Source organism: Diabrotica undecimpunctata, chromosome 1 (assembly GCF_040954645.1).
Source record: "Diabrotica undecimpunctata isolate CICGRU chromosome 1, icDiaUnde3, whole genome shotgun sequence".
Classification (NCBI taxonomy): Eukaryota; Metazoa; Arthropoda; class Insecta; order Coleoptera; family Chrysomelidae; genus Diabrotica; species Diabrotica undecimpunctata.
The window spans coordinates 3,187,188-3,199,358 of NC_092803.1; the positions used below are offsets into that span (position 1 = coordinate 3,187,188).

General features: G+C 32.9%; 1 protein-coding gene across 5 annotated transcripts in view; it reads left to right on the top strand.

Annotated features, from left to right (window-relative positions):
- Positions 1–5,685: 5,685 nt before the first annotated feature.
- Positions 5,686–12,171, top strand: part of LOC140444217 (uncharacterized) — a 59,554-nt gene continuing 53,068 nt past the window's right edge. For 2 of the 5 annotated variants that reach the window (XM_072535970.1, XM_072535962.1), the window contains exon 1: positions 5,686–6,063. In XM_072535970.1, coding sequence (XP_072392071.1) covers positions 5,829–6,063 — 235 coding nt within the window. In that variant the 5' untranslated portion in view covers positions 5,686–5,828. Of the gene's footprint in view, positions 6,064–6,734; positions 8,116–12,171 lie in introns of those variants that run through there. The other 3 variants (XR_011951317.1, XR_011951315.1, XR_011951316.1) reach the window with 2 other exon arrangements.

Sequence of the window (12,171 nt, forward strand, 5' to 3'; positions counted from 1 at the left end):
GGAGTGTTAAATGACCATAACTATGCATCATGCAGCAAAGAATACAATTCTGAAGTAACTGTTGACACTACCATTCCTTTTAATGAAACTACAGGTGAGTAGTATGCAGTAGAGTGCATATAAGTATATTGTTGTGGCTTATTCTTAACATTCTCTCTAAAAATTCAGAATGCCACAAACAAAAAGCTATAGAAAACACAACCTTAGTAAACACAATACACAATAGTCAACCTATTGCAACAGAAATATGAATGCAAGGGAGAGCTTAAGGCGCAGGGCATGCAGACAACTTTTAGTCAAACAAGTATTTAGTTGTGTATTATAAGTCTATAGCAATACATTGAAGTGTGCATACTTTCAACTTGCTAGTTGCTCGACTAAAAGATTAAAAGACCTCCTTGATCACCTTTTGACTGAATAGTAGAACAACTATCAATCAACTCAATTTCCATGGTATTAGATGGCCCAATGCATACACTCAACTCAACAGTTGTTTGACGATTATTCAGTTGAGAGTAGCAACTGGCTAAATTATTATGGACTTCTTATATACAGTTTTTTTAGTTCTTTTTTTATATTTTCTAATTCTTTTACCATTTTGTTTGTATTGTTTCACATGTGTGGGTATAAAGGTTATTTAACTTTTTCTATATTTTTATTCCGTAAATACTATATTTGCATTAGGAAAGAATCAATTATATATCTATTGATTTGCTCTCACTTAATACAATTTTGGGTATCAACAGATGCCAAACACCCAACATCAAAAGTTCAAATGGAACTCTTAAGTTAGTCAATCTCAGTGTAATCAAATGAACTTTTTCTGAACAAAATTGACCCAGGAAACAGACCTCGAGAAAGTTGTACAAATGTTTAATGTTATAAATGTACAACTAAGTAGAAATCATTACAATTTTTAATGATCAAATTAAACTGTATCTTTACTATATTATTAAATGATATATTTTATTTTCAGAACAAGGTCCGAAGAACATTTTAAAACAATGTGGAATTAGAAGAAATGATCTAACGCCTAAAAAAAGGAAACTTTATACTGAAATGAGGCGATTATACAAAAAGTATAATCATACCAATATTTCAAAGTTATCTTTTAAAAAGCGATTAGCGGAATCAGAAAAATTCCAGAAAACATTTTTTCTACAAGAAAATATTGACAAACTGAACCATATGTCATCATTATCATTCAAATGTCAATTTAGAGAAGCAGATAAATCTAAAAAGCAACGTCGTTTTACTATGGATGAGAAAATAATGGCTTTAACCCTGTACAAACAAAGTGCTAGATCTTACCGCTTCCTATGTAAAATATTTATTTTACCTAGTAAAGCTACTTTAAATAGATTATTAATTAAAATTCATTTTGAACCTGGCTTAAATAACAACATTTTCCAGTCGTTGGAAAAAAAAGTTCATAAACTTGATGACACTGAAAAATTTGTGTCAGTAATTTTTGATGAAATGAGTCTAATGCCAGGATTGAATTATAATGAAAGGCAGGGTTTTATTGAGGGTTTTGAGGATTTTGGAGATGGTAGAAGTACCTACATATGTGATCATGTTCTCTTTTTTATGATTAGAGGTATTAAATCAAATATAAAAGCTCCAATAAGCTACTGTTTTTCTAGTAGAGGAGGAGCAAAATCCACCCAACTAAAAAACGCCTTAACCAGTGTGTTGCAAAATGTTATAGCTATAGGTTTGAAGCCCATAACAGTAATATGTGACCAAGTTGGTGTAAATGTAAGTGTGTTAAATTCTTTAATGAAAGACACAAAAAAGAAATACTTGGAACAAGGAAGAAGTGACAAATATGAATATGGTTTTTTTGAAGTAGGAGATTTCAAAATTTATCCAATACTGGATCCACCTCATTTGTTAAAAGGAATAAGGAATAATCTTCTAAAAAAAAATTTACAATACATGTTTCAAAACACAAAAAAAGTTGCAAAGTGGCAACATATTAAATCATTATTTGAAAATGATTGTGCTTCTGAAAATAATGAAGGCTTAAGGGCACTGCCGCACATCACAGATTTACACATTGAGGAATCAAAAATGAAGAAAATGAAAGTCAAATTAGCTGCTCAAGTTTTTAGTAAACGATTTTCATCAACACTTATGTTAGCTAGTAGATAAATTGCGTTAGGCTTTCACGGCCATCGTCTAACTTATTAAACTGTTTATTCGGGCTGTTGGGCCGTTGTCTTCTGTTGAGATTTGTTCTCGACGTTTCGCCAACACTAGGGGTTGGCATCTTCTGGAGATGTTGATGCTTCGCTTGTAAGCAGAAACTGACGACGCGTTGTACTACGGAGGCAATATTTATAATTCCCACTCGCCTCCCCTCCACTGGTTTCGGCTTGAGGGGGCGTGTCGTTGTTTATAGTAGCTTTTCTATCTCCGTGTTTGGCGGGAAGGGCGTTTGTGGATTTTAATACTGGTATCCATGTTTTGTTGATTTTTAGTCCTTCTTCTATCCTATTGAAATTGTTTGGGTGCTTGTATATTTCCACCGCTTCCCGATATAATCGTGGGTAGTACTGTGAAGTTTTGTCCAGCATCTGTGTTTCTTCAAATAGTATTCGATGTTCTCCGCTTCCCAAAGCGTGTTCGCTAATAAGTTAGCTAGTAGACTTGGTAAGTAAATTTGACAAAAACTGCTGTTGCAGTATCAGTTTATTCTATTGTTTTGTTTCAGACAACAACAAGGTTATTGGGGAAGGTGCAGCAGATACTGCCAGACTTCTACTCTTCTTTGATAGATTGTTCGATTCAGTGAATGGTGGAAGAAAATCTGCAGAGCGAGGAAAAATTCTGAGATGTGGAATAAGTGATACATCTGATCATATTAGATTTTGGACAAATGAGGCTTTGCCCATGTTGCAGTCAATGGCATTTGAAAAAAAAAGAGTACATGACCAAGCTCGTCCCCGAGCCTCAAAAATTGGATATTTACGATTAAAAATTTAATTTCTATTTGGAATACCTTGAAAACATCTGGATTCAAATACTTGTTACCCAGACGTTTGAACCAGGATCCCATCGAAAACCTATTTGGACAAGCTAGAGCTTTTGGGGCACTCTATACAAATCCCTCACCATCATGTTTTGCTGGTATTTTTAAAACAATGATGGTGAATTCAAGCTTTAAAATTCATAAAGCATAATATAATTGTGAAGATGACGGAAGCACAAATTGGTTTACTTCCACTAAAATATTTTTTTATAATAACAGGGAAAATGTTATTCCTAATGACTATGTTATGCAAGACATACCAACTATTCCCACAAATATTATCAATTTACGTGAGAAGTTGAGCAAGTTGGTAACAAATTATGTAGCAGGATTCATTTTGAAAAAAATTTGTCTGTGTAAAAAATCTGTGTAAAAGTCTGTGTAAAAAATGTGAAGTTTGTGAAACTTCTTTATTTACAGGAAAAAATAATCCAGATAATGAATTAATACGAGTAAGAGAATACAATAATGGATGGGGTTACAGGTTATGTTATCCAACGGAGGGATTTGTCAATTTTTTTCACATGTTGTTACAGACAATCAATTTTTTCTTAAATACATCTCCTTCATCTAAAACCCTAGTAACTGATATAACACAACACGTTATTAGACAAAATTTGGATATTTTTTCTTGTAAGGAGCACAAACATAATACAATAGATTTAATTATTACAATAACTACACGAACATTATTGCATAATTGGTGCAAATGTATTAATAATAAAATTCAGGGTAAAGATAGCAGACCTTATTCTGGTAATAATCCTGTTAAAAAAGAAGCTTGTCAAATGTATTTGAAGAGGAAAAAGAAAAAATTCTTAAAAAAACCAAAAGGTTCTGTTTAACGGTTTCTGTAGAGCTTCAAGTAATCAGTGGTGTACTTCAGGGTTTAATTGGTTTTTGGTTTCCTCTCCTACTTCTTCCAGGAACCCGCAGATCAGCAATTCTTCATATTAGATGATTAACGTCTTGACATTGAATATGACCAAACCATCTTAACCTATACTCTCTCATCTTGTCAGCAATTGTTGCTACCCCTAGACTTCCCCTAATAGACTCATCCCTAATTTTATCCTTTTTTGTCACTCCACCCATCCATCTAAGCATTCTCATTCCAAATACTCCTCTTGTCTCCTCTGTTACAGCTTTTGTTCTAAGTAGCTTTCACTATTCCCTATTAACACTACATCATCAGCATACATTAAGCACCATGGAATGTTACCCTGTAGTTTCACTGTTATTTGGTCCAGAAGTAACGAGAATAAATAAGGACTAAGCACCGAGCCTTGGTGTAATCCTATTTTCACATGAAATTTATCAGTCTCTCCCATACCTGTCCCTAACACTAGTTGTTACTCCCTCATACATAAAATGTCTTTCACAATCTTTACATATTCATTGGGAATTCCTTTCTTATTGGGGCCCACCACAGAATCTCTCAAGGAACTCTATCGTATGCTTTCTCAATAATTCTATTAAGTAGACCTGTTAACCAGCTTGTCCCTGTTTCTCCTAATGCTTTCCACACTTCCAACTTCCATATGTTCCAACTGCTGGTCACCATTCCTGTTACTGTCTCTGTTAACTTAACTGGTTGTCTATCAAATTCTTCATTTATTAACCTATCAACTTTTCATTATAACATGACAGACTTAAAAATTAATAGTAGAATCACTTTATTTGTCGATGATATAAGTGTTACCTGGAGTAGTTTAGATTTGCTAATTCTACAATTTTCCATAAGTAGGGATCTCGTTAATATTAAGTCTTGCCCTGACTCGAATGGGCTTTGTTTTAACACTGATAAAACTGTTACTATGTCATTTAGAGTAATTTTACAACCTCTAATGCTTAACAATAGTCTAATAAATATCGCAAGTTCAATTAAGTTTTTGGGACTTTTTATTGACGATACCCTAGATTTTACTTTAAGAAATATACAAGATTTATTAATCCTGCTCTATTAATTTTAGAATTCATTTACTTAATTCACAAACACATTAATACTTTAATAGAAGGTGCTATTTCCAACAAGAAATGTAAATTCTGCAGTTTATTTGACATGATCAGCTTCGGACTTAACAAAAAATTCCATCAATCACAATGCCAGAAAATTGTGCAATAATATATCTGTATACATAACGGTTTATATATCTATAACGATTTATATTACATTGGGAAATGCAACAATGCTCTTTTGTAAGAATGAACTATTCAGTAGCGCAATTTTTGAACAAACTTTAGACTTTTAGTATTTTTTATGTAGATAGTACTTAAGATAATTTTAAGTTATTGTATAATTACTGAATAAAACATTGAATTGTCTTCCTGTTGTTTTAATTTCCTACATTTTAAATTTGCAATATTAACCAGTATAGGTTATCTGTACCTTTTATTCAAAAATCCCGCAAAATTTCTAGTTTGAAATTCCCGCGTAACTATATTTTGTCAATTTAGTTGCCTTTCCAATTAAGAGATGGCGTTCATTCGATCCGAAAGATCAACATGGTCGTGGAACGTCTAGTATGAGTATGTATGGTTTGTGGTGTTGTGTGTCTTGTCTTTTCGTGGTCTTGTCGACTTCACAGAGGTTAGGTGATCTGTGGTCGTGAAGCATCTAGAGGTTAGGTGATCTGTGGTCGTGTGGTCGACTTGTCTTTTCTTTTGGATTTGTTGTCCAATTTTTCACAAGTGAACATTAAGTGAATGAAACTTGAACACTTGTCACTTATTCACTTATTTAAACATACAGCAAAGAATATAGACGCTGACGCTTTGCATACATTACAGTATGGAGACACAGGAAGACATTTACACAAAAAGTGAAGTATCTAATATAAAATGCGAAACCCAATTAGAGAACGATGATGTGGATAACACAGAATTTCCAGTTACTATAAAAAATGAATTTATACAAGAATTACTTCTACTCGAAGATAATACAGCTAATGAAGATTCTAAAGATTGGTTCAATCAAATGAATACGGAAATATTTATTGAAAATGTAAAACAGGAACAAATTGAAGGTAATAGTAATTTGTTAACCTGTAAAAATTTGAAGTATGAACCAAATATTAAGGATGATAAAGACCATGGACGTATAAACATAGATGGACCCAGCAATAAGATACCTTAAACACACACTGTTTTGAAGCTTCGATATTCCTGGACAAGAGGGTAAAGGGGAGTAAAACGGGTATCGATAGACTGTGATACTTCCTCAATGAGCATAAGCGTGCTTGAATTTTTACTCGCGGGGATAATTATTCAGACGTTAATAATTGGAAGTAGTAATAATGTATAAAAACACGTTTTTATAGAAAAAATAAAATACAATTTTATTTGCTTTAAAATTAATACAATAAAATATAGTTGAGCTCAAGTTAATTTTTTAATAGGTATCAAATAATCCTAAGATAAAAAAACAATTAAAAAATATACATTTGTCAACTTTAAGTACATACCTATATTTATTGATAATGTGTTAAAACATATTTTTTCAAATTGTGACAAATTTGTTTTAATACAATATGAATAGATTCCTCGTAGTAAGGGTTTCTGCTACAAAATTATTTATTGATCATTCCAATGCTCTTGCTGGCATTTGACATAAAATTATTTGCAAATATACCTACTTATTAAAAAGTAGGCGTGAAAATGTATAAATTATTGGAAAGCTATTTACCGAACAGAAATATTAAAGTAAAAGTGGGAAATAGACATAATAGATGTTGGTATAGAAATAAATTTTTATTGATTGCGAAATAAAACAGTCTTAGTAAGAACGCTTCTTATGCGCACGGTGTTAGCATCTAAAGTAGTCCTCGTTTCATGATGAATTCCAATTTTAAAATATTTCTCAAGAACCAATTTTAAAAGTTGCATAGAGTGACCATCGATTGCATCTTCATCATACATATGGTCACCAAAATGCTCATAGATTGATTTTGCGACATTTTTTATGATTTTATTAATCAAAATATTCATAAGGTTTTTAACTCGTCTGTTGTAGATATTTATAGTTTTATTAAAAAATCTGAAATATTTTTCAGCTTCCTTACAAGTTTAAATAACCAAAAAGGATGCTTTTGAAAGGTTTTTATACTGTTTTCTCTGTTGAAGTTTAGAGTAAGTTTCATCATTAATCAATATTATTTGGAAACCTACATAGAAAAATAAATGAGTTTTATTCATTTCACTAATTTATTGTTAATTCATGAGAAATATTAAATTAAAAAGCTACTAAACAGATCTTTTTAATCAGATGATGTCTACTTACAATTTAAAAATATCTATACTAATTTCATGAACTAATATCTTGTTCAATACATTAATTGATATGAATAAACCCAATGGTAAGCCTATGAAAGACATATTTTAAAATGTAAACACACAGGCCTCCTCAGTTCGTCATTTTAAATAATGTAAACAAACAGTACGTAGTACGTACAAATTAAATGAGACATTGGGATGTAAACATTTCGTTTTTTTTGCAAATGCAAAACTGTAGCACCATTATTATAATTTATTTATTTCACTATTTACAAATATCACTTAAAATACAGCCAAAATATCGAAAAACAACTTTTCCTCATCTTGGGTTAAAAGTAAATAAACATGGGTAAAAAGTAAATAAACATGGACATGACATGGAACAGCATTTGAAGTTTGACGTAGAGCCATAAGACAGAGAAATGTAAACACCGTTGCCATTAATATATAGGTTTCAGTGCTTCTACATATAAAATAATTGGTTGATATCTGTTATACGCTATTATTAAATGATATGCACACTATGTGCACACTTGATGTTTTAATTACAATTAAATATATTAATATAAGTAATAAATTATTATTTTGGTTTGATAGCACCTGTAGAGTATAAAATAAATATAGTAATATTTTCAGCGATACGTGAATAAGATATTTTAATAAAAAAATGTGACAACATTTGAAGGTGCTGAGAATGTGACCTAGTCAAATAATTTTGGCTTCACATTTTTATGTAAATAACTGAGTCCATCTGTGTTTATACGTCCATGATAAAGACCTAATTGAAGAAAATCAGAGTCAATGTGGTATGTATAAATCAAAATAGTTTTGGGAAAATAATTTTTAAAAAATGGAAAAGGAAAAATATAGATCTTAATCCTAATCATTTACAAACTGTAATTACAAAAATGGTTTTTTTATGTGGGTGCATCTCTAATATATATCTATTTTTAAATATGAATGTAACCTCAACTCAACTATTTGACTATTGTAATAATGGTATTAAACAGAGCCTTGGAGATTAGTCTTGATCTTAAATATGTATGGTTTTTGCTTACTATTAAAATGCTAACATTTTAGGTTGATTTATTGTGAGTGTTGTTTTACATATGGGTGGCTTGTTTGTTCTTTATGTGATAAATAAATGTGTTTAGTCAGAAAAAACTGCACACTTGAAAATTTATTATTTTGACTATGTTCGGACCATAGACATATAATACAAGATAGACTTATGGCTGCAATATAATCCTGTTCTTCCAGTGTACCAGAGCAAACTGATGCAAAACAGTCCGTATAACTCTGTATAATGGGCCAGATTTATGGAACATGTGACCTCAGTTTTGCTTCACGCCAGTTGAGGATTTGCCTCAGTTTTCTGTGTTACACTGGGGGAACGGACTGAACACAGGAAGGAACCTAGGTGTTCATCATTATTAATATGATTTTTCTGTTTTAAAGTTTTCGTTTTTATAATATGTAAATATAGAAGATTTTAAATATGACTCAGTAATGCTTCAGAAATATGTTCATAATAAATTTGATAATGAGTGTTTTTTTATTAAAGAATCCATAGTAGAACACTACTAGTTAAAGCTGTAATTAAGTTTAATGGCAGTAAATATATGCATAATAAAAATAATTTTTGTTCTGTATAGGTTTATAGGACAGTTGAAAGGTAAATTTAGTGGAACATTATAAATTTATCAAAGTTTTGGGTGTTATGCACCCGAAAAATATACTGCTAATAAATAACGAGTTTTTGTAGAATCTAGTAATAGAGAAAAACTAATCATGTCTCCCCGTACTTTGGGAGACTTGCTCCTTGTGTATGGGTGACTTGATTATACCTTCCCAGATTTACAATATTAAAATAAAACCAAAAATTATTAAAAATATTATTAAAAATAGAAACACTTTCTGGCAGAAAATTATATTAAAAAGTTATAAAAGTGAAAAAAATAATTATTGTTGAATATTGAACATTCTCAGTGATTTAGGAAAGACTAAACATCCTATGCGTCTACTGTAGCTCCTAAAAGTCTGGCTTGGTAACTGTTTTAAAATTTGGTCACATGCGACTTCACCCATGTCTTCTTTTTCTGGCCACTTAAAGGTTTTGTCACCTCTTTTTTGGGCAAATTTGATTTTAAAATCCTCATTCTTTCTTCCTGTTATCTGTCCTACGTAATGATGGACTAAGTTTCTTTCGGAGATAAAGCTTACAATTACTCAATCTTGCACACTCAATTCAACCTCGTCACCTTCTGCTTCTGATTCACATTCAGTATCTGTCTCTACTTACATTTCATCATTACGATCATATTCAGACTCTAACGATGATAGCATAATGTCACTGCCCCCCGAACTTGAAGATTTCCTCTAATCCTTAAGTTTTTGTTTAGTCATTTTTTTAAGTGCTCTTACTTTGGCCTTTTACTCTTTTTCTAGTTTTTTTTCTTCTTTAGCTTTAACTTCAGCTTCATGCGCAAGATTTTCTGGTGTAGCTGTGAGAATTTTCATAGTCGCTCGCTTTCTACCCTTTTTTGAAGTCCTGGTCCCGGCTTTAGGATGAGGTCTGATCATTTCTGGGCTACTAAAAGTGGCAAAAGTGAAAGGCTGGTTATTGTGCTCCATTGATGTTTGTTGTAGCTGATCATTTTGTGAAGTATCTCCATTTACAGGATGTGACCTAATTATTTGAGGTGTGGTAAAAGTACCAGTAGAAGTAGAAGGCTGGTTTTTGTCCTCTATTAGTGTTCGTCATAGTTGTTGATTATGTGAAATTGATCCAGTTGAGGAAGATGGTCTAATTATTTCAGGCGTGGTGAAAGTGCCAGTAGAAGTGGAGGGTTCGTTATTATTATCTATTGCTGGTGTTGCAGTTCAAACTGAGATAAAGTGGAATTATTTTCCGGATCTTCGAGAAAATTTGATAAAATTAGAAGCGGCCATCCATCCACTTTCATAAACTACGCCTGTGGTCCCTGGTGGACTATCATCAATCATGCGATCTTGCCAAAGAAAACCATAAAAAGCGGTATATGGTTTCCAATTGCATTGATTGCACAACAAACAGTTACTGTTCGTATAGCCTCTCTTTGAGTGTATTCTTGGAACTGGTGTTTGATGTCCTGTTTTAGGCCTTCTGCCTCTTCAGGACGTGGTTTATTTTTTGTTTTGTAGTTGGCTGGTTCTTTTTTGTTGTGGGTCCACTGGTGGTCATTGGAGGAGCGCCTGGACAATCAGAGGTGAAAGACAATGTGTAAAACGGTCCTTTTCAGAATTTATTGATAGTATATGTAGAGAATATGAATTTGTTGATTTGATATTAATAACTGTCTGAAAACGCGGCGCGAGAGGGCAGCTGTGGCTGTAACCTCTGCAATAGACAGGTATCGTTGTGCAATGGGATCGGGAAACCACAGAAAACCGATCCCCCCTGTCTAGGCAAGCTCGAAGTGAGCGGGCTCTGAGGTTTTGGCCCCGAATGGTGCGTATTGAATAACTGCCGCGTTGTACTACGGAGGCCATATTTATATTTTCCACTGGTTTCGCCATGAGGGTGCGTGTCGTCGTTCGTAGCGTTTCTTTTTTCGTGTTTTGCGGGAAGGGTGTTTGTGGATTTTAATATTAGTATTTTGTCAATTTTTAGTCCTTCGTCTATCCGAATAAAATAATTTGGATACTTATATATTTCCACCGCTTCCTGATATAATCGTGGGTAGTACTGTTATGTTTTATCCAGCATCTGCGTTTCTTGCCTAAACTACAATGGCTTTTATGTTCGTTGATCCTTGTGTTTGTGTGTCTTTTCCTGGTTCCCACATATACCATTCCACATGTGCATGGTATTTGGTATACTCCGGCCGTTGTTAATGGGTCGCGTTTGTCCTTCACCGATCTTAAACAGTCCTTGATTTTCTTTGTAGGCTTGAAAATGGTCTTTATATTGGCTTTTTAAGTATTCCCACAATTCTGTTGTTATCCCCGATATATAGGGCAAGAACGCTTTGACTATACATGCTGTTTCTTCGTCCTTTCTTCTAAAATCGTTGTTAATCGCTTTATGTATTTCTCTTCTGGTATAACCATTAGAGGTAAACGGTTTGTCAATATGAAGAAGTTCACTTTGCAGATGCTGTGGTTCACATATTCTCTCCTCCAGAGTTTTGATGATGCCTTGTTTTTGGCCTGGATGATGATTGGAGTTCCTGAGATGATCTGTCCGTGTGTGTAGGTTTTCGAAACACTTTATGTCCTAAGTAACCTTCCTTTCGATTTATTAATACTTTACTCTGGGAACGCTAGTTCTCTGTTTCCATCGGAAATTGAATATTTGGATGTAGTGTGTTTATATAAGACAGGAAATCGTTAAGTTTTTCTACTCCGTGACCCGAAATCACAAAAGGGTCATCGACGTATCTAAACCATACCCTTGGCTTGTATGCTGACTCCATTACCTTCTTTTCTAGGTGCTCCATGAAAAGGTTGGCTACGACCGGGCTTAGTCTGACTAAGCTTACAGTTGCCTACTATTTTTGTAAATAACTTTTTTTTTAGTTTATCCTATTAGAACAGACATAATGGACTTTGTCACAAACGTTGATCATCCTGGCTGGTAAATTGTTGCCAGTATTAGAGTCTTATACATATGACAGTAAAAATATTGCTCATTTAGGCGCACCTAAAGACAATCAAAAAGTGGTATACAACCAATTTTGGTTTGTATATATGTAGGGCTTAAAAGACTAATTTGGCACACTTTTATTAGACGCAAAAAAAACAAATTAGCAATTTTGTAATAATACAAGTAGGTACATAAAAATTAAGTAAATTTTATGTAGTAGATATTTAACACATAG